Genomic DNA, 23,811 nt, shown 5'->3' on the forward strand with positions numbered 1-23,811 from the left:
TGTGAGCTGGTGCCCACTTGGATGTGGTAAGGGGACGGCTCAGCAGTAGGTGGCTTGCCATTTCATACACGAGACCTAATTCTACACTTCAGAGATGACGAGAAGCAAAATGTGGCAAACAGGCTTGGGTTCGCACAGGTTAACATGCACCAGGGAACACGCAGACCAGCTTCAAGTACACTGGGTTCATTCTGAAACAACTGTGTGGTGTAATCTAAGGTTTTGGAAATGGGGATGGGATTCTCACTCCTAGACATCATCCAGAAGGAAGAAGTCCAGCACTGTACTGATTTGGAGAAGAGGAAAGCCAGCCCTTCCAGAAGCACATGTTTTCTTTAGGAAGCAAATTTAAGCTAAACCCCTCTGCCACTGCAACTAAGTGCTAGGGAACATGCCAGCTAACTCCAGAAGCAAAGTTGAGCTCGGAGGTTGAAGGGACTGTTAATGATTAGCTGCCTCCGCTATCTGTCTGCTTCCAACCATTTGAAAGAAGCAGTGGATCAACAGGATGTGGAGTTAAACTTTAACTGCTTGCTTTCTCAGAAGTAGCCTCAAGGCCAAGTGGAGTGCAGCAATGATGCAGCAAGAATTGAATTCTTTCCTTTTGTGTGCCGCTGACACAGCTCTACCCATGCTCTAAAGCGTGCAAGATGCCCTCGACAAATCCTTTACAGAGACAGAGGCTGCAGTATACTTGGCCAAGCTAATTCAGGGAAATATCTCAATAGTTTAATGAAGCCCACATATATAAGGATCAGATTTAAAAAATCAACTTCAAGCTTTGGTCATCTCCATAATGTTGAGCCCCTGCATCTCAAACCACTTTTATGAGCCACATACTCACAGAGCCACAGAATATATCATTAAATGTAAACCCAGTGGGTAAAGTGCAGAATTCTTTTTTTTTTTTAATCAACTCATCAGCTGTTGCCAGTATCAGGCTGTCCTGAAGGCCAAGACAACTCACTGCACCAATACCACAGATTCACACCAGATAAACACCTTTCAGATCTGTGCTAAATTAACTGATGTGCCAGAAGCATCGTGCAGAAAAACTCTGCTTAAGGCTTCCCACTATGCTGTTCTCCAGCTCCTCAAGAACCAGTCTAAATGAGCGCACACCCTCACCTGGTGAGGAGATGAGGAGAAGCTCTTTGTGGCACTGAAGACCCAGGAAAAGCTGCCAGGCTTTTGGGAAGAGTGGGCTAACAGCAGAGGGAAGAACCCAGTCCTCATGGTTATCACATAAAAACAGTAGGCAGATGAAACCCCAAAAATATTTTAATAACTTAATTTATAAGAAACTACAAACTAAGTTTTTTTTTTTTAAAATCAACACCACTTTCACCCATGTCTTCACGGGTGAGTGAAAAGCCACTTCAAGGGCATTTCCTTGATTTAAAACTGTAATATTCAACATATTTTAGACAAAAAAAAAATCCTAAAATTATGCCACCATTTTTAATGACAGTTTTTCGGGCCATTTCATGCAAAAATTTAAGATTTTTTTTTTTTTTAAATCATATCATAAATGTCCTTCAAACAACTGCACTGTGCTGCAAAGATCTGCGAGGAGGTAATTTTTCAGTTTGGCTCCAGGTTCATTCAGACAAGAACAAACGTAGGCTCAAACTCCATAGGCCACCTGAAGCTGCTATTTAAGAGAAAGCAAGGAGAAAAGGAAGGCAGAACTGCGTGTTATTAGCAACAGCGCTCCCTAATTTTGACATTGTTTCCCTTTTTCGCCTTTTCAGTTTGTGGTTGAATATGGGGTTGAGTCTATTACTGAAACTTGATTTGAAATGAAGTAAAGCCCTGATTACAGGGCAAATCAGCATTACACATATCTAGGTGTTAGCAACGTAGGTTAGAATTACTTTATATGAGCAAAAGCACAGACACGAGACAGCAGTCTTGCATGCAGCACGACCCCTTACCACTTCCCAGCCCCATCTTCCCAACGTATTTGGTGCAAGTACGCATCACCTGCACTGAGTCTTGGCAAGGGGACCTGCACAAAGCCGGTGCTGGACTGCCTGCAAGTCATCTCTACAAGCCCGAATTGAGAGTTACAGGCCTTGCTAGGGTCAGTGCTATTAAACAGCAAGTTAACAGAGAGAACAGGACTTCATTCATTTCACATCTGAGAGCAGTGAAATCCCCGTAATCAAAGACTGAATTGCTGGCAACATAAGGGAAAAGAATGCCATAAAGATAAAAGTAGGATTTCTAGTCAACAACAAAACAATTGCAACACTAGATTTGACATATCAAGTCAGGCTAGCAAGCCATCAAATAGGGTATCTGCTTTCAGCAGAAATTTTGCTTGATGTTATAAAATACTGGGCAGAGGCACAAGCTTCAGATTGAGCCTAGTCAATAAAACCCTGCAATGCATGCGGCAGGGAGCGGTGCGGAGAAAGGAGTTTCATTTCCTTCCTGGTACAACTGTCTTGATACCAAGCTTGCTTGTATTTGAATATGAATAGTAAGATCTGTTTTACTACCTGTGATTCTATCTGCAGCTTCTGACTTAGCTGCTTATAGCAGTAAAATATGGAATCACAGAACCATTAAGGTTGGAAAAGACCTTCAAGATCATCTGGGCCAACCATACCCCTGCCAATGTCACCCACTAAACCATGTCCCTAAGCACAAGGTCCAACCTTTCCTTAAACACCCCCAGGGACGGTGAGATAACTACACAGATAGTTAACTCTACAGATTAACAAACATCAAAATAAACATTAACTTGTTCTAGTAAACACACATTTTCTATTAAGTACTACAGGTTCATACACCCAGCCTGTCAATTGTAATGTTAACAAAAGGAAACTTAAGAAAGAAAACACTGAGGTGCTTTCAGCATCCCCTAAATAAATAAAAAAAAAATTACTCTTTACAGTTCTGTTCCTAGATCCAACTTTAACATTAGCCCTTATTGTCATTCTCCAAAACAACAGATTTTATTTCAGTGTCTTGCTATATAGTCTACACCCTAAGTTTTCCTGAAGTTAAACAATCTGATGAGACTAAAAACATTAACCTGTTCTGGTTTAGAAATGCTTATTCCACTGCTACTTCCATAAAGAAAGCACATTTAATGAGACTTTTTAAATAAACAAGTTACAGTTAATTAAATAATGCCACTGAAGGGACCCTGGACAACACACATTGTACAGACTACCTGCACTGAAGTCCGTTTGACCTACAAAGAAGATTAGTTAGGTCTCCAGCTTTAATGAGCTCAGACAGTTAACTTCAGGGAGAGCCCATCTCACACTATTATTTCGTGAAGAAAATTCAAAAGAAAGCTTAGTATATTCGACGGATGGAAATGTGAACATACACTGCAAGAGAAATTTTAGAGAAAAGATCAGTCAGGAGTTCAAGGCACAACAAGCATGAAAAAGCATGAATGGTTTGGGGTTCTTTCCTCCTCCTTGGAGACATCACCTATAGATATCTACACAATATTACAAATTATATCTTTCATTAACTCTTGATCAAAGTGCAAGGAACAACTATTTGACTTGATTATCATTGCTTATATATTGTGATACCCATCAAAATAGTGTTCAAGAGCCTCAAGAATTCACCTACAGAAATAAAAGCCTTTCATCTTGCTTAAGAATGAACAAACTTTGATAATGATTATAAAAAGATCTGTTAAGGAATTTGGCTGTTTCTTTCCCCTTCTTCTCCTTCAAGATACATAAATACATAAAAGAATATACTAAAGAGAACTAAGGAGTTTCAGGCATGTATAGCTGCTATCGTTCCTGACTATCAGTTATCAACTGGAGATGAAAGAGACGTAGCTAAGGTCTTTATCAAACATGAGGATGCTTGGTACCCATACTCACATTTCCTCACACGTGCAGATTTAAATGTCTGTCAATAAACAAACAAACATACAGGCTGCATCCATAGAGGTGAATCCTCCCTGGTTTGAGGCCCTACTGGCACTGGGAATCCCAACAGTCAACCACTGACAAGGGGTACCTTGAACACCCCATCTGTGTCTGCACCGACCCAGTTACAGAATGGAACCGGGCAACCTGGGGGGCATCTGCCTCTTCCCACCCCTCTTCCAAGCCTTGCTCAAAGAACGGATCAAAAGCTTAGTCAAGTCCTAAAACCTCATTCCCTTCCCTGAATTTTCTTTAATCGATGTTTAAAGTGAACAATAATCCTTAATAACCCAGAATCTCCTGCCATGCTTTCTGAAGCTGCACCATGCAAGACAGGTTGCCCGTAACCTCTAGCAACGTAGGAGGCAACTGAAACAGATTTAGGAGTCACAGTTGAGCTGTAAACCCAGCAAAGTTTTCTTGTAGGTTTATAGATAGGAGTTTCTCTCACATTCCCTTCAGCATACAGACAAGTTCCAGCAGTAGGACAGACCTCTCCAGACAGCTTCATCTCCTGAAGCCCTGGGAAATCCTGGCCTCCTAAGGTGAAAGGCTAGAGGACCCAGATAAGCCTTGCCTCTTAATCTGATGTATCACCTTCCTTTTACCACAGGCAGGGTTCATAATCAAGAGATTTTATAGATTAACACAATGAACTAAGGTCATCAACATATATACAGCAACTTAGAATTTCTATAAAATGTTTATATCCACCTGAAGGGGAAAGGCTATAGACAGGACAAAGGAAGAATTGCGAAAGAAATATCAAGTCCCTTTTCCACAGGTAACACATACATAAGTGCATACAATTTTTACAAATCTGCAGATACACACACTGCTAACAATGCCTTTTACTAATATCATTCAGTGTTGGGGAGGAGAGGATGCTGAAAAGTGATGATTGTGTTTTATTTTCACAGTTTCAGTCTACTTATACAACTGGATGTCATGTATGTCTGAAGCCAGATTGTTTTTCAGTTTATCCTATGAAGCTGGCCCTTGACTTTAGAATTTAAACCTTTTTCTTTATACACACTACCAGATTTTTCTCAGATTCTCCTAGCAACAGTCATCACCATAAAGCACACCAGATTTTCTGCAAAACTGAACTAAAACGTCAGAAATCTAAACATATTTTCTACCTTTACATAAATATTTTGCCTAGGATATCAGGAAAATTGGGGATGGGAGGCAGTGGGGAAGTACACCACAGAAGTCCATAGCACATCCTGCTCAAGAAATTTAACTTGATGAAGGAATATCTGAAGCTGGAGCAAGTCAGATGCAGGGCAAACTTAACAGAAAACTGATTTCTGACCAACAGAGCAGGTGCTTGCAAGCGTTAAAGTACTGATTTATCTTCTTAAAAGTGGGGAGAGGGGGTTGCTGATACACTGATGAGCCTCATTAAAATCAAGAAGCTCAAAGGAAGAGAAACAGGCTTAAAGCTTACTGGCCATAGACAAACAGCCTCACCTTTGGCCCTCTTGCTGTTCTGAAACTAGAAACCTTCCTTCCAAAAGAAGAGCAGGGTTCACTATTGGACTGAAAGACCACAGACTGCATTTTGGAAATTGGGAAGTTGCACATACAGCAGCCTTGAAAAGGAGAGAGAAGAGCTTTGTTCAGCAAAAGGATTATTTATATAGATCCTTTTCAGAGTACCCTATTGGCAAACCTAGTCACATACTTTGCTGGAGAAACTGAGCAGAAAGGGGACAGAAAGCAAGGACACGCTGGAGGGGCCGGCAGCGGGTGCGTGACATTCTAGGACAAGAATCAGAGCAAGGAAAGCAACCCACTAGTCCAAGAGCTGGACTCAAGCTCATGCTTGACTTTTCTCTCCTGGTGCCAACTGGAAGCAGGACTGCCATGGAGGACACACACTCATCCTTCACACAGAACTGGAGGAAAGAAAGGAGGCTCCTTGTGTTATCCTCTAACAGCTACTAAAACAGCCTGCTTGCAGGAGATGCTGAGATGAAATGGGGCAGCTGAAGGAACTCAGCAGGTCTGGCCTGTGAAATGTCACCTCGCAGAATTAGGCTCTGTAAACGAGGAGCATCTCTGAAGAGTCACAAGGGCACCTCATCACATCCTCACCGCCAGCCCCGCAGCTGAAAGGAAGAGGATGTTAACACAGGGCATACGGAGGGGAGATCTGCAGAGTATTTCTGGGAACAAGGAGAGAGATGTGGGAAGGAAGGCTGGCAGATGGCAACTGACGACAAATGGAGTTGAAGTCCTGCAGAGGAAGAGATTTCAGCAGCTCTGTGGAGACCCTCATTGCGGAGAGAAAACGGTTAAGGCAACAGTCCTCCCTCCTCCCCGGCTGCATTGGTGAAATGCCAGAAGCACTTTGCTAAAGTTCACAGAAGCATGGGGGAAATGGAACTTCAAACATCTGGAGCACGGAGGTCAGAAAGCGCCGCGAAGGCAGCTGGCCCCGAACGCGGGAGGAGGCTGTCTGCCGGGATGTCAGTCGAGCGAAGGGAAGAGGTGGGATGGCTCTGCGGCTACGAGCAAGAGACTGGAAGACGGCAGATTGCAGCAGCTCTATTCCTGGCTCTGCCAGACTTCCTGTGCTGTGCCAAGCCAGTCGTTCCGCTGCTCGGGCCGGCTCCGAGGCCGCCCGCCAGCACCCGCGCCCTGAGCCCACACAGGCAGAGCTCTGCGGGGCTTGTGTACGGGCCGGGCTGCCACCAATACCTGCCCCGAGCGCTGCCAAAAGCAGTGACAAAGATACCTGGGGTTTCTCCGTCAAAGAGCGTCCATCGATGTTTTAATTGCTGGTGAAAATACAGAAGTGAGTTAGGTATCAATTCCTATGCTTCGGCAAACCCTACTGCTGATTTTAACCATTTGTGCAGACCAATTATATATACGCTTCTTATTGAATTGTGCTGTGTACACAATTCATTTTTTTTAAAAAAAAACAAAACCCTCCAATCACCTCTAATACATGTTCATGGGGCACACAATATGGTATTTTTTCTAGCTTTTTTTTTTTTTTTGGTCTTTCACATTCAAATGCTTGTTCAAGTCACTCTTCAAGAGCCTGTGTATAATAAACAGGTAGGAAAAAAAATACACCACCAACGTAGATCTCTATGGGAGAACACAAAGAAGTGGAGACAGAAAGATTATGTGAAATTGCCCTCTACCTGGCTTTTCATCATCAAAAGGCAGGAGTTGTGGGGGACAGCAGCAGCTTCCATGGCATTATTCCCTGCTCTAATGAAGTCCCCAATCTCTCCAGAACATGCTTTCCAATATTTGTGGAGATTCAGCTGTGGGTGAAGGCACACCACCACTTCACAACTGTTTTGAGACAGGAAGCACAGAACCAGCTCTATCAGCTCAAAACCACAGCTCCTGGCAGGTTAACAATCGCTAGCCATCCACGTGAGTTCCTTGCTCTGCAACAAACCCCTTTGGGAAAGACAGGGCCCTTTTTGGTCTGTTCTCCCACGTGCCCGCTGATAGGACACAGGGGAATGGGCTAAAGTTGCAGCAGGGTAGATTTAGGTTGGATATCAGGAAAAACTTCTTTACTGAAAGGGTTGTTAGGCATTGGAATAGGCTGCCCAGGGAAGTGGTTGGGTCACCATCCCTGGAGGTCTTTAAAAGGCATTTAGATTTAGAGGTTAGTGATATGTTTTAGTGGAGGACTTGTTAGTGTTAGGTGAGAGGTTGGACTCGGTGATCTTGGAGGTCTCTTCCAACCTAGATGACTCTGCATGATTCTGTGTGTATTCAGTCATCCCTGCTCCCCTCATCCTTTCTTCACCAAGATACGATCCCGATAAAGGAACAATAAAGGTACATCTACAGCTTGCTAAAGAGATGTTCTACACCATCAACCGAGTACACACACATTTTAATGATTAATTAACACCGGTTGCATTGCTAGCACAAGTTTCCAGACAAAAACCCACCTAAACGGAACCAATGGCTTATTAATTATATTTGAAAACAAGCCAAGAATGCAACAAATCTGCTGATTAGAAGTGGTCTTTAAAATAGAAGACACTTCAAAGGAGAAGTGCTTCAAGTGTACAGCCCTCCTGATTGATGCTGACAGAACAACAGTTGGGATGTGCAGTCATAACGTGTTAACTTTGTGTTCAGTCTTCAAAAAGCACAAAATCAGATAAATGCTTTTGCTTATGCAAAGTCAAAATCCCAACTGTATGCACGGGTTTATTTCAGTACCTGAAATTGGATTTTAGTCATTCTGAATTGCATTTTTGCTGGGTATTCCTCAAGATATGCATGCATGAGTAGGTTCATTTGAAAAACAAGAAAAAATATGCTTATGCAAGCTCCCACATGAGAATTTCAGCATTTTAACGTGGCTGAATGAGTCCTCCTTTTCCTTACTGGAAGCAATGCACTTGTCTAGAATTAAACAAAACATACAAATCTAAATATAATCTTGACTGAAGAAAAGCACAAGGACAGAAAGGAAAAATTAAAAGGCTTCTTCAGTAGTTTGGACTCGCTAAAGAACCACCATGGGAGTAGAACAAAATTGTATGTCAAATGAAAAGCATTTTGTGTGCCAGAAAAAGCAACTTCATAGGAGATGAACATGTGCAATTGCAAAGAGCACTGCAGGTGGCTGAAAAGGAAACCATCTAAAAAAAGCCTATAAAAAAATAAACTCAACAGAACAAGTTTGAACTTTCTGAAAGTTTGTCAGAGGTAAGGAACTGAAAAAGCTGGAATGATGAGCCAGAATGTTCATGCCTAAAGGTTAAAAAAAAAAAAAAAAAAAAAAGGTAGACCTCCCCTTCCCTCCCCCCATTTATTTTTAACCTGGCATTTCAAAATTTAAGTGGAAAAAATCATAAAAAGTGACCTAACACAGCCTTAGTTTTAATTACTGTGGTTTATTTTATCACCTCTAACAGCAAAAATAAAAGATTTTCCAAATACAAAAGTATGCTATGTAGTTAAGAGAGTGGATCTACTCTGCATAGCATGATTATTATTTTAATAAAGAAAAACAAAATTCCCACCTAACATTTATTATTTGTCACATGCATGTACTTGAACATTTGCTGAATTAATTTTCAGATGTGTACCTTTCCTAAGAACACATGAGAAATGCCAATACCTCGCAAAGTCACCTCCCTTGCCCAAAAAACACAGATGAATTGAGGGCCTATACAGTGTCTAAGATTGAGAGTCCTGGGACAGACTGTTTCCCTAAGACATAAAACAGGTGCAATACAGGTGGAAATGACGTAGAGTATCCTTCAGCCACCTGCCGATGTAGTTTTGATTACAAATCATCCAAGGGACAAGTTATTTCCATACTTCTTTGATCCTACCTCATCTGATGGCAGCGATAACTCGTAACGGGAAAGCTGCTGGTTTTCAGGTGGGTCAGCCCTGCACCAGGAGGAACTCATGAGCAGTAAACAAACAGCCATCAGATGGCTAAAGGCTGCCACATCTTCACCATAAAAAAAAAAAGATATTTCGTGTATGGTAAGCTGTTTCTTCACCCCTTGAATGTTTATGAGAAGAAGACTGATGTGTATTTTTCAAGGTTGTGTACAAGGCGAGTCCCCAGAGCAAAAACCTTGTCACGACACTGTGAGGTGCTCCTCCAACAGGAGGGTAACCAGCAAGGGCCAGTTTTCTCTCTTAGGCCCAGTGCTGGTGGCTACTGTAAATAAGATGGCAGAAGCTACCCTCAGCCACTATAGATCCCACTTAAAAGCTCTCAATACATTTATTTCGCCCTGTAGTTGACTTCCTACCCGTGCTACTACCTTCGGTGCGTTACTGCAGCAAAAAGCACTTCCATGTCACTTCAACACCAAAACAACGAGCATCTGACAAGCTCTTCATTTTTGTTTTCAAAGACAAATATAGAAAAAGAGTTCAACTCTCTAATCCAGTCTCTCCTTTCTCAATCCCCCTTCTGTAAACAGCTCTCTCCTGGAGGTGTATCAGAAGACAAGCCATATGCTTAAAAGCATCATCAGCTTCACTCAGCTCAAACCTCTTCCAAAATCCCAGTCTCCACAGCACTGTGCATGGGAGCAAATGAAGACATTCTAGCAAAAAAAGGAGAGTTAGCAAAATCCCCTCACGAGTATCATAAGAGAAGGAACTATTTTGGACTGAGTCAGAGAGGCTTCTTGCAATTTGGGATAAAAAATCAGAAAACAGACAAGCCAGTCACACGCATGTATGACATTTAGGAGTTTAGAGGGAGGGGGCAGGGCAGAGAGGGAATTACTAAGGCTGCTGCACTTCTCCATTGCCATTGTAATTTACACACGCACAACTGAAAGAGGAAGTTACACGCTCCTGTAGGTGGATTTCCTTCAGTCTCCTACTCTTGGCCGCCACCCATGTGAAATACTGCTGTTGTATCTGCTGGGAACATCCGCGTGGCCTTGGCAGTCCCAGCAGGCAGCACTTACGCCTACTGAGTCACAGCCTTCCCCAGCCAAAATTCTTCCAGGCAAAGCCAGGGCACTCTGGCAGAGGATCCCAGCCTAAGAGGAAACCGTCCCAGCACCTGTCCCCTCCTGCAGGATCACTGCTCAGCTCCAGCCTGCCTACGTGCGCTGATGGCAAGCTGAGAGCAAGTGCCTACCGGTCCTGAAGAAAGTCGTGCGTGTAGGCATGAAGGGTATTGCTACGTCCCCCTGCTGAACATATTATCCCAGCACTGTTACCCGAATTTCATTAGCCAGACTGATCACATACAGGTTCAGAACTGGGTGGTCAGTTAGATATCTGTGCTGTTATTGCCATCAAGATTTAAAGTGACTGCAAATGCTTGCGGAGAAAAAGAATGCCAGCCTTGGGAGATGACACGTCGAAGGCAGTCTGCAGAAGAAGGGCAAAGTCTGTAGTTTTCATGATCTTGGCTCCAGGATAACTGATCCCACGGCTGGGGGCAGGCAGAGAGAACAAAACACTGCCTGGCGCAAGAGGATGGCAGGAAAAAAGCAGATGGGACATGTCTTCAGTGTCACTTGAGGCAACGTTAAACACCATGCAGATGCTGGCCAGCAAACTCATCAAAGCAAGCTGAGGAAGGTATATGGGTGTCCTGTAAAGACATTTCTGTTCCTCTGGTGGGTTAGAGGCTGCAGCAGCATTTCAAGAGAAAGCCCCACAACAAGGAGCAGCACTGACTCATGCACAACTGGCCTTTGACCCGGGCAATACCACATAGCTCAGCACACACACAAATTGCTGAGCTCCTGTAACTGCATGGCAAAGAAACTGGGATCAATTCACTGCTACACTTACCTGAACTGGTGGTGGGCAGTGAAATACTTCCCTGAGAGATAAAGGGGTACATCGGGATGCAATTTAATGGACTATAGAGAGACAGCTGTGCAAACTTCAGTGGCCTGCTCCTCCTCATTGTTTTGGTAAATCCTGATCTCCCTGAGGTCAATGTACTTTTTGGATTTAAGTTATGTATATCTATCCAGCATTAGTGTTTACTCCTAGAAGGATATAGCTAGTGTAAACAACAACTACACACTTGTTTTTAAAACTACCACGATGAAGAAATCTAGGCAAACGAGCAGCAGGGGAAGAGTACACAGAAAAATTACTGAAATCTTTAGTCTAATAAATCTGCAGACTGTTCACAATCTGTTTTTTTTTCCCCCCCCCCCAAGATGTTTGCTTAAGTCATGTAATTGTTTGCAGAACCTCTGCTTTCTAAAAATGCATTTGGGAAAATTCACACCACGTTTTCTTTATTCTGTTCCTACCGATTAGATAAGGCTTTTGAATAATATAGAGCTAGGTGGCCAGTCACTACCCAGCAACAAACAATCAGCAGCATTCTCTTGGTTTTACGTCAGGCAAACCTTTCACATGAAAAACAGCCTTTAAAAAGTTTTGCAAGTACTTTGCAGAAAGAAAAAATGTTAGGTATGTTTATTCCAAGTAATACAGCCAGCTCTAACAGAGAGCATCTCCAAAGTTTTTATGCACTGTCTGAAGAACTACACATTTAAGCAGCCCAAAGAAATACAATTTTATAAAGCTCTGAGAGATAACTTCAGCTCTTTGAAAATAAGATGCTACTTGGAGTTATGGCCACATCAAGCTCCTCTTGCTCCCAGGTTTGGGGGTCTAGAAGCAAGAAACAAGCTAAAGGGGAATGAAGCTTGATATTCTCTGCCAGTCATGAGGCATGCTGCACTAACTGATGAATGCTTAAAGCAGCAAAATGCCAAGTGATTTAACTTCAACTTCTCTCAGAAAGAACTTCCAGAAACCATCCCCCATTTCCTGAAGTCCCACTATTTGTTAGCACGCCACAACTTGTACTAAGGAAAAGGAGAAAACACTAACAAAAAGACCACGACCATCCCCAAAAGTTCCTTAGCAGCTTTAGCAGCCAGAGTGGCACCAAACACTATCACTACGGCTGGGGTGCTTCCAAACTGTGATATGTCAAGGACAAGCACTTCTGTGCTCAGTTGTCTTTCTACTTTCAAAGTAAGGCTCTGATGGATATGTCTACAGATCACATGGATGAATTCACATACCAGAAACAGATATACTTCATTACATCGATTTAGAAGGAGACTAAAACAGTGATATGTAAGTGGTGAGCAGACAATTCACAGCGCGCAAAGGGGAAAATAAAACTAAGGATGGTTTGGCTCCATCAGGTTACAGGCTGATAACCCTGTCAGTGACACATTACGTTGCTGTCTCAACATGAGAGTTAGGGTGTATGAGGAAACCAAACCCAGACGTAGTGGCACAACTAAGAGATTACATAGTTGAGAAAGTCTAATTTGTTTCAGGCTGTTTGATTGCACTTCTCTCTTTACCTTAATGCCCTGAAATTACATGAAGATAGTGAATTTCTGGCTATGACTTGCAGGTTGCACCTCCCAAATTGAGATCGTCCTCAGTCACTTCAGCAACTCATCCATCACCAGCAGGTCAGGAAAACAGTGCCCGGAGCTGCAGCACTGGAGTAACACAATATTGCTACCTGCTCTCAAATGCCATGTTTTACCTGCCAAGATACACATGTAGATCAACTGCATAACTTTAGGTTCTGTTTTTTTGTTGTTGTTGTTTGTAAGAACACACAGGTTTAAATAGCATTTAATTTTTTTCTAATTAAAAGGAACAAACAATTTGCTCGTCCACAAGCTGGCATGTTATTAGGTTAACATGCACTACCTATCAGCTATTAAGACACCAAAAACATGTATGTTGCTCAAAAACTTCAGCAACACCTCTCCTAGCCTACTTCAGGAGACGAGCCTTATCTACATAAGCACTCATCTCCTTTAGTCCTGTACTACATCTGGCCATTGCTGCATTTTGCCCAATATTTGTCTTAACAACACATGCAAGGAAATCCTATAAATGCACAACAAAAGATCAGCTTCCCAAAGATGACGTTTATCCCCTACCCAGTCAGATAAAGTGTGATTTGTGGTTCGAAGGCTTTTCTCGCCTCCTTACCCAGACTAGTTTTGTTCAAAACCATACCATAAAGAAAAAAATCCCCTAAGACACTGAGCTCAACAGGGAAGCGGAATTTCCTACTAACAAATCAAGCCCTTTGGCCATTATTCAATGCTTCATTGTTCTTATATTTGCAAGAGATGGCTCAATAGACCTCTCCCAAAGCACTGATATGTTCTGTAATTTCCATCAATATCCCTCTAAACTGTAGGGTCCCTATCCTACCTGCTCTCATGTTGTACAGAAGCCTGACAGCTTTTAATCATACCCTTGTTGCTCCTGTTTTTGCCACGTATAGGAGTTCCAGATGGCTTGACAAGATCAGACCTACGCTTGACTTACAAAACATTATTTTCTATTGCAAGCAAAGAACAGAGTAGCAAGTTAGAGAAATCACAAGTTGTGCTTCAGTCTCCATGACACTACACTGAACTGTGCTGACGGATCCCCTGTAAGTAACAGCCATCCCAGGGCAACACATGAGGGAAGAAACAAATGTTTTTAGGCACAAACAGGTGAAACTATAGAACCACTGTACATTAGTATTCATAAAAGAGTTTATTCAGGAAAAAGCCATTCTTATTTAGCAGATTCTCAAAGAGGAAACAAAATAGAAGTTCTGCGATCCTACGCTGCTGCACTACATTCGTTTTCATGCCCACATAATGTAACTAGACACAGTTCTTAACGTAACTATTTGCTGGAACTAGAAATGAAGATTAAACTCTCCTCTGCTCTCATGAGATCCCACCTGGAGCGCTGCCTTCAGCTCTGGGCCCCCAGCACAAGGAGGACACGGGCCTGTTAGAATGCGTCCAGAGGAGGGCCACGAGGATGATCAGAGGGCTGGAGCACCTCTCCTGTGAAGGCAGGCTGAGGGAGCTGGGGTTGTTCAGCCTGGAGAAGAGAAGGCCCCAGGGAGACCTTACAGCGGCCTCCCAGTACCTAAAGGGCCTACAGGAAAGCTGGGGAGGGACTCTTTGTCAGGGGGTGGAGTGATGGGACAAAGGGGAATGGCTTTAAACTAAAAGATGGGAGATTCAGATCAGATATAAGGAAGAAATTCTTTAGTCGGAGGATGGTGAGGCACTGGCACAGGCTGCCCAGAGCAGCTGTGGATGCCCCATCCCTGGAGGTGTTCAAGGCCAGGCTGGATGGGGCTTTGGGCAACCTGGTCTGGTGGGAGGTGTCCCTGCCCATGGCAGGGGGTTGGAGCCGCGTGATCTTTAAGGTCCCTTCCAACCAAAACCATTCTATGATTCTATGAAAATAACAGCTTTAACAATCTATTTTTTAAAACTGAAAAAGAGGCAGACATATTTTATGGTGGGTACTTACACACAGCCAGCATTCCAGGTGGAAATGACTGAAAAAGCAAATCGTGGCATCCAGTAGTTGTTACTCAAACCATGTTAGTCTAAAACATATTAATATTTTTCTCAAAAAAGAAAAACCCTGCCTACAGCACAGCTTTTAGCCAAACAAATCTTGGTTTCTGTTTCCTCCCCACTTTCTGTCATGGCACTAGCAACAGGGTCAGTTAAGAATCACAAATATTCTCCAGGGGAACAAATAGTTCGGAAAGAATATAACACATGAGCCTATTTATAATTAGCTGTTTTGCCATAAAGGATGTGAGCACGTACAATTTCACACACGTTGTCTTTCTGTACATTAAATGGAAACTTTTGTGCTCTGCAACTGCCTCCGTCGTGCACAAGCTCGTACTGTCCCACTGCTGCTGGAAAGGGATGCTCACCTGGGCCCAGCAGCCACACGACAAGTATTTGTTAAGGTTAACAGTCTGACACACTTCCGCACTCAAGTTACAACACAACAATAGTATCTGTCTCAGCTTTAAAAGAGCAGCTAAGAAGTCACTTGTATACCTCCCATGAACTAGCCTGCAGTGACCAAATTCTTTCCTACGTAACCTGGAAAAGGTATTTTACAAGACATGCACAACTGACACATAAATGGGTCCCTAAAGGCTGCTGGAAAAGAGAAGAAAGCCAAACCAACAGCAGTATAAGGAGTGTCAAAATGTTACCACTGCCTTATAAAATACTCATGTGAACCATTACCTGGTTCTCCATTTACAGATCACCATTAACGAAGTACTTTCATGCCCCCAAAACAAAACCAGCCAGCAGAAAGTGCTAGGCAATTCCCGTCCCGGCTGCAGGAGAAGCCCAGCCACAAGCACCCAGCTCACGGCCCCATGCTGGAGCAGCCAGCAGACTGGGAGGGCCAGTTTCAGTGACACCATACAACCGAGATGCCAGCTCTGCAGTACAGCATCTCGTACCTACCTTCCCCCTCCCTTTCCCCAAATATAGTTAGCTTAATGGTAACACTTCCCAGCCAACAACAAAGATAGCTGTGCTGGATGGCACAGATATGGTGAGCAACTTAACGCTTTGGCAGCTGGTTACCCGCTGCTGCATCTTACCCCCACCTCTTCCTCCACTGCCTTCCTCCTTCACCCTTGTGCTAGTAAAGCATTGGCAGAGGTGAGAAAACCCTAATAATACAACATGAAACAAGAGCTCTTTAAACAAACGGTCTTTACGTGAATAGACCTGAAGTAGAAAGAAAATTAATTTTGGCCAACAATCTAATCAGATGCATCTGAAGGGGAAAAAAAGCCAGACTCCTGAAGTCTAATATATGACTTCACAGGAGGTTAGTGACACATTTCATTTATGTGATGTATCTACCAGATATGAGAGGTTTTCATTAAAAAAAGATTGCACAAACATCTTTGATTCGTTTGTTGTACAAAGTCATCAGAAGGAGCCTTCCAGAATAACGTCCACAGTCCTGGGATTTTCGCTTTGATTTCAGAAAGCAAGAGGCTGCATCCAGCCTCTTAATTCAGTATCCAAAGCTTATGGCCAAAACCCCATAGAGCAGAACGGAGGCTTTAATGGTCTAAAAGAAACTGGAAATGATCTGTTCAGACTGCCCTTCTACCAGAGCGTGGATTAACAATGAGCCTATGACAGATTTCACTACAGTGAACAGCTATTACAGTTAGCTATTCCCAAAAACCACCTTCAAACCCAGTACTCACAAAAAAGCTGGGAATAAAGAATGACAGGAAACAGAAGTTTCTGACTCAATTTCTTCTCTATCAAAGCAGCTGCCCTAGAGGAGTCACTGTGGTAGTCACTTGGTCATCACAGAAAGGGTTACGGTTGGTCTTTTGCAGGCAGACATAAAAATAAAACATTCCCATGACAGTTAACTCATCAGGAGTTAGACAGATCGTGTGTGTGTTCATTTGTGGTCATGAAGAGGAGAATTTCCCAACAGAACAGCTGACAGGGCAAGCCTCACGTGTTACGTTACCTTCTAAGCAATTCATACAGAATGTGTAGAAGTCGATATGAAGGAAGTTAACAATTTTCATAGGGAGACAGATAACCAGAGCAAGCACAATACAACTTCTGAGCTGAAGCAGCTTCTGGGAGCCTTGGCCTCTATCACAGAGAGTACAGGAAGAACAGGATGTGAAGCAAAGGCCACAGAGATAACTGTCAGCACTTTATTAGGAAAGCAAATGCCACCCAAGGCAAGGTTAATTTAAACAAAGGGGGCAAGTTTCTTCACCATATTAGGAATATTTGTGTCTGCTCACAAGCAAAGGAAGTGCAAGAAAAGCAGAAAGATGCCATTATCTTTCCAAGGTATACATCAGATAATACTCTTGTTCCTGCAAAAACAGCACTTCCTCATGCACTTCTGGATGCATGGAAAGGAAAGCTTGTACAGAAGTGGAGCTTGCTAGGATTTGTAGACACGGAGGGGCGTTTTCTCCCTGACTTAACTGCCTCCACCTTCCTTTGCCATTTGGCTGCTATTGCTTTTGATGTGCCCTGCAAGGGCACAAGGTCAGATTTTAGGGTTCGTCCAGCTACTGAAGCGTAGCACTGAAATGAGTCACACCAGAGGGTAACTTGTCTTCCCAAGTTCACGGCAGAACCTGCCAAGCTGCAGCTTACAGCTAAGGCTCCTTTTTACACTGTCACTGCCAAGAGAAACTAACTACAACGATGACAGAGGCAGACTCAAGTATTTGTTGGCCACCGTTGTGTCACTGCTTTGCTTCCTCTTTGTCAGACTAAAGAAGCACAACTCCTTCAATCTCTCCCTGTAGGCTTCAGGCCCCTGACAACCTCAGTAGCTCTCTGCTGGACTCTCTCCAGTTTCCCTACATCTCTCTCGAACAAGGCAGGAGTGACAAAACTCTGGACACAGCATTCCAGGTGACAGCCACATCACTGCTGAGCTGATGACAACCTTGTTCAGATGGCCTTGTAGCACTGGCTCACGCTCAGCATGGCATCCACTGAACACCAGCACCTTTGCAGGACTGTGGCTCAGTCTTTTCCCAGCCTGCACAAACACATGGGGTTACTCCACCTTGGGTACACGGCCCTGCACCTCACCGGCTTTCCTGCGTTTTTTGCTGGCTCCATCCTCAAGTATCTCAAGGCTCCTCTGCCCTGATGCTCAGCCATTCAGCATATGAACCAACTTTCCTAGTTTAGAGTTATCCCCAGATTTGCTGAGGACTTGCTTTATGTTCAGAGTGGTCTCTAAAGAGTATTCTGAACAATGTTAGTAGCATTCAACCTTTTTTTTTTTTAATCTGGCTAATTTTCTTCCCACTTAATAGTCATTGTCCAGCCCTGGTGTCCTTCATGTCAGAGAAGATCAGAGTTTTACATATCCTGTTCCTTTTAAAGAGGCAACTTTAGGGTGAAACACCTGAAGTTGTTCCTTGGAATCATTAGGTGGAACTGAAGAGTACCATCCATAGGAGTACCAAGAGTACTTGAGTAACTCATGCTTGTCCCCAGGCATGGCCATCCACAGTCATCAGCAGATGGTTTGTCATGTTTTCTATCCTCTTTCTGCTTGGTTTTCAAACGTGAATTTGAACTGTGCTGTGATCATATGCCACAACCCATGAATGCAGTATCGCATTAATCCAAGACAGACACACTCAGAGAAAGCTCCTCCCCATAAACTAAAACATAAGGAGTCACCACTGTATGTACACTACCTTATGCCTCTTTAAATATCAAAGACCTGCTGACCACTTAACAGCTATTATCCTCTTTTTTCCTGGCATCGAAGACCAGCCAGCCTGCTCAACTTGCTGCTGCTTAGAAGTTCAGCCCTCCAAGCCCCAGAGCATCGCTGGCAGAGCTTCCCTGAAGCCTGATTCACAGGAGTCCTGTGTGGTTACCTACCGAATGGAAAATGCCCCACTCTGCGGGGATAGGAGTGGTGTGTACATGTCAAACAACACACTCTACAACAGTAAGATGCAGAAGTCTGACAAAAGATCTGTGTATGCCATTATTGCCACTGATTTTAGCCAGACAACCATGCTGTACAAAATGCATTTGGCTTTCTGCTTGCCAGAGTTGTGTGAACCTGCTTGTGTTGAGTTACACGTGCAATGGATTAGATGTGGGGATGACAGGCAAGATCCTTCTAAACCAATTCAGTAATTTTCTGCTTCTAAAGCTTTAGTGGTAACAAAAGATGCACGTATATTTTCTTACTGAGAATTATGCTTTCAGAACACTTTTCTGTAATAGCCCTTATTTTGCACTAGAGAACAGCTTCAGATGCAGAAGGGAATCTTAACACTGAACATTTTAAGGGGTGCGGTGTTTCCTGGTGCAAAACATTTCTTAAAAAGGAGTCTATTCCTTTCTTCGTGATTCAACAGGCATGGACTTAAATACTGAGCTATTTAAAAAACTATTTATGACCAGGAAAAAAAAAATAGTTGCTACACCCAGGACTGCAGCTGCTCAGACATAAACATTTGTGAGAGCTGATCAGTTACATTTTTCAGTTTGGACACAGTAAACAAGGATGTCCCTGTCAACATCTCTCTCCTCTGACAACTCTGGCTCTGTCACATCTTCACTTTCCTCAAGTTTGTGGAAATGAAGCAGCAAAAATGTATCTCATAGTACGTTTCCTAAGTTAGCTCTTGTTCCTGGGGGGAGGAAAGGCATGAGGGAGCGGGGAGATGGGAGAACCACCAAGAAACCTAAGCCAGAAGAGCAAAGAAGTGCAGGCCCAACTTCCTAGAGGGGCACTTCTCCCCTGTCAAATGTTTATAAAGAGCTCCCATGTGAAAGCTATGAAGAGATGAACTGTTGACTTCTCTGCTAAATGACAAATTTTTAGAATAAAGGGAAAGATACTACAGGATTTATTCATTTATTAAAGAATTCACTCATGGGCTTAGGGACCCATGCAGGAATGACACAAATGAACAACATCAGTGTGAACAGCAGACTAGAACTTCATTTAATAGCATCAACTTCAGAGTACAAGTACAGTGTTTACGATATCAGCAAGGAACATGAGAAAATGCTTCATTTATTCACTGAACTGGCAAACACTTTCAGTGTCATATACTAAATGTTAAGGTCTTCCTTCTTGTCCCACCTCGATGTCCAAGGTCCTTCCCGCTGCCGGCTGACCCCCAGCAACTCTTTTGTTCTATCATTGTCCAGTCTATGCATTCATCCATCTTCCCTAAAATCACTATAAAAGAAAACAGTACCTGTTCCAGACACCTCACATTTCAGATACTACAAAGAAAGCTAAACACTTAGCTACTGCCGTTCAGTCCTCAAGGAAAGTTTCCTTTGGGTCGCTGCAGCTGAAGAGACACAGCTCCTCCCTAACTGAACCACTGCTCTGCTAAACCCCAGCATTTGTGGGTGCACAAGCCATGTGGGGCTCAAGCCTTTCCCCTGCTGCCTTTTTACACCAGCTTCCCATAGGGAAAGTTCAGAGGCCACACCACAACAGCACATCACTCAGGCTGGCTCTATCTTTGTATCCTACATCAAAACTAGCTGAACTCCTACTTAAAGTTTCCTCCTTAAGTATGTATTTGCCTTGAGAACAGTCAAACTAAAGCACCAAAGAGGAACTGGCAGAAATACACAGTGTAACTGACTGCAGCAGAAAGCTTGTAGTACAGAGTCCTAGAGATTATATATAATGTAATACCTTTAGTATATCCTTCAAGTTCAAGATGGTCCAAAGTATCGACTTGCTATCGTTTTCCCCAAAATCTTACCTAACAGGTTCTGTTATACCAAAAGGGTTTTCAAACTTCACAACAGCAATCAAGTCTCTGTTCTGCCGTATCAGAACAGCTTGGAAAGGTCAAAGTCAGTAGCAAGGGTTTAAGCCAAAGAGCTGGGCTGTACGTGCACAGCTCTGTATCATGGGTGTAGTAAATAATTATGTTGCAGGCCACCTCAGACTGCCACATTACAGCTGAAAGTCAACTATGCAGAAAATAGAGATGCAGCTGAGGCAGCTGAGTTGGCTTTCATGTAGCAGCCAGAGTAGAAGCCCTTCCCGGAGCTGTTCACTGTCTGTGTTCAGAGCAGTGCTCCCTCAACCCACTGTGATTACTCATATGAAGCCTCTGCTTGCTCTCAACACACAAAAGGAGTTGAATTCATTTTTTCCTATAAAAGCAAGCAACTTTTCCATCTGCACGGTTAAGTTCCAGTAGCCAGAACAGAGCGCACCTCCCCATTTAACTTTTCATGAGTGCTTTTTCCGCTGAAGAAGGCACATAGCTAGGAAAAATGTTGAGTGGCTACTAATCAAGATTAGCTGTCCAGTCACTTAGCCTAGAGTCATTCTGGAAAGCATGCACAGAGAACTGAAATAGCGTGTCAGTACTGTGTGACGGAGGTGCAAGGGAACAGAAACTGCCCTTCCAGGGTGTTTGTTACCAGAAAGGTTTTAAATCAAATTGAACCTTATCCCACACGTATCTGCTCTGTATTGCAAAACCCTAAACTGAGTTAATTGTGCCTTAAATCTATGTTTCTAGGCAATATTTCTGCATTGAAGAATTCTGTTTTGAGAATATGGTCATCCTCATGCTTTAGTGGTATAGAACTATTCATGACTGATACAAACATGGGAAAAGATGCTCTGGAAACTCAGAGAATATAGAAAGTCTATCAAGAGACTGCACAGCAAATTAAAGATATGCAGTTTAAGCATTTGATCAAGTACATTTGAAAGCAAACAGCTGAGCTAGTACATATTATCCATATCTAGTTTAGTTCTACAAAATTGTTCAGCAGAATTTCATTTATTAGCAAGGATTACTTTCAGGAAGGACCAACCAGCGACAGAAACTACAAGTGACCTTGCTAAACACTGCTCAAAAGCTCTACAAAGCACTGATTGTTCCCAGTCTTTAGCAAACAGTTCATGTATCAGGTGACCCAATAGCTTTCAGCATAGTGCCTTCGGTTCAAGCAGCAAACAGGACAGAGGGTTAACAGCTTTTGTGCTAGTATCAAACATTTGGGGCTTTTTCCATGGTTAGTCATATCAGCGGGCCAATGAGGATTTTAACAATAACTGCCTCACACACTGAAGCTCTGAAATGCCTAAGAAAAGATGTGTTCAGTACAACAGGACACGCAATGGCCTGCCGCCTCAGTCCTTTATGCAGTCACTTCTTTGGAGGTTGTCATAATCCGAGCACCACGAAATCTCTGACTACTACTTGACAGAGCACCAAACTCATCTCCAGCAATTGTACTTCATCCTACTTCACTGTTTTGGTGGCAACTGCTTTTTAAATACTTGATGCTGCTTTTAACTCATGTAGTTCTTCACACACACAAAGTCGACAAGTGTTTTAGAAAGGTTTGTTACTAGGAAGGCCCGTCCTCACACACTGGAATCTCCTCCCCGCTGACACACTTTCAGAGGGAACCACTGAGCTGCCATTTCACAAAGTTTTTGGAAACCATAATAACTCTAAGAACAGTAAACAGAGGTTAGCAGGGCCTACAGGGATAAGGACAGCAGAGGCCATGAGAAGCATTTTCTTTCAAGTTCATGCAGTTTGGTCTAAGATGTACCACTAGCACAGTATTGGCTGACCGACAAAGGTTTTAAAATCACTGACCGCGCTGAAGAACATTTTCATCTGAATCCTCTGAATTCCTTTCCTTCAAAAATAGAATGCTTTTCCTTACCCCTTCCTCAACTGCAGCTTCGGATTCTGGAAGCTTAATTATTAACTCCAGCTTTAAGCCAAATATAGTCCTAGTGCTTTTTGGTAAAAGGATCTGTTTTATTTCAGTCATGACCTCCATCACAAAGTGGCTTTTATAAATATTAAAAGAAGAAAGTCTTACCATTTTCAGTCGCATTACTCAGAGAATTCAAAGACGACAATGTAAACTATCCAGCTCTCAATAATACAGGAGGCAAGATAATGCCTTTATTAAAAAAGATTACCTGGGAGATATGGTTGATTGAGGACTCCATCCTCCGTAGCTGGGATGCCTGGATGTCCAGCAGTTGTAATACATTGTTGGCCAGTGCATTGATCTGATAAGCAACACTGGCTAGAGATTGAGTTGTGTAGGCTTTGGTCTCTTCTAACGCTTTCCTTTTATCTGGAGCCTGTAAAGCAAAAGAACAAGATGTTTGCTTAAGGCCAGGAAAAGGGTGGGGGTTGGGGGAAGAAAGGACAGGAACAAAAAAAATACAACCTATATTTAGAAGAATCTGTAATCAAGAAGATCTGACTGTGCAGTCAGACAAAGCACTCTATATGCATCTACACTAAAAAAAAATCTCAATAATAAAGAGCAGATAAAGAATTTGAGAAATATTTAACCATAACATTACATGCCAAGAAACAACTCATTCAGGAGAAAAAAAAATAACACTGTCGTGATTTGTTGGAGCTGTGTTTCTGAAGCCTGCCCATCCTTCGTTTCCAGAAAAATCTGCAATTCCCCAGGAACACTGAAGCGTAGCTTTCGCCATCCCTTATGAGATCACATAACCCAAGCCACTTAAATACAGAAAATATTTTCCCACAGTCGGGTATCCCCTGCTGCACACGCTGCCTGCAAAGCCACCCCTCCAGCTGCGCTGTGCTGGCTGCTGCTCTTGCAGCCCGGGAGCAGGGCGAGCAGAGCATCAGGAGGGCGCGCAGGGGGCTCCTGGATGTAGCAGCACTTCTGACACTGCCCCTCCTCGTGCAAAAGCTTAATGAACATTCCTGGATGGCTGGGTGCTTGCTGCTGCCCTCGCTTGCTCAGATACCATTAATGTGCAGCAGCAGGCACAAAGAGAAGAGCTGGAAAATTCCCCCCACATTAAGCGGGTCACTGTCCATGACCAGCAGCTGTCTGTGCCTTGAATCTCATGGCCCAAGCTTTCTCACGGGCAGAACAGGAGGAACCAACGCCACCTCCCCCTGCAAAGTACACAAACCCCACTCCAAAGCGCTCTGTGCATCACAGTTCGGGAGGTGGGCACTTCATCTGCTACCCAGCTCGCAAGCTGCAGCTAC

At 43.2% G+C, this 23,811-nt stretch overlaps 1 protein-coding gene across 17 annotated transcripts in view; it reads right to left on the reverse strand.

Moving 5' to 3' along the window:
* Positions 1-23,811, reverse strand: part of ABI1 (abl interactor 1) — an 80,303-nt gene that overhangs the window by 33,548 nt on the left and 22,944 nt on the right. For all 17 annotated transcript variants that reach the window (XM_083822912.1, XM_083822922.1, XM_083822925.1 and 14 more), the window contains exon 2: positions 22,743-22,910. In XM_083822912.1, coding sequence (XP_083679038.1) covers positions 22,743-22,910 — 168 coding nt within the window. The remainder of the gene's footprint in view (positions 1-22,742; positions 22,911-23,811) is intronic.

Source organism: Anser anser (genome assembly GCF_964211835.1).
Source record: "Anser anser genome assembly, chromosome: 2".
NCBI lineage: Eukaryota > Metazoa > Chordata > Aves > Anseriformes > Anatidae > Anser > Anser anser.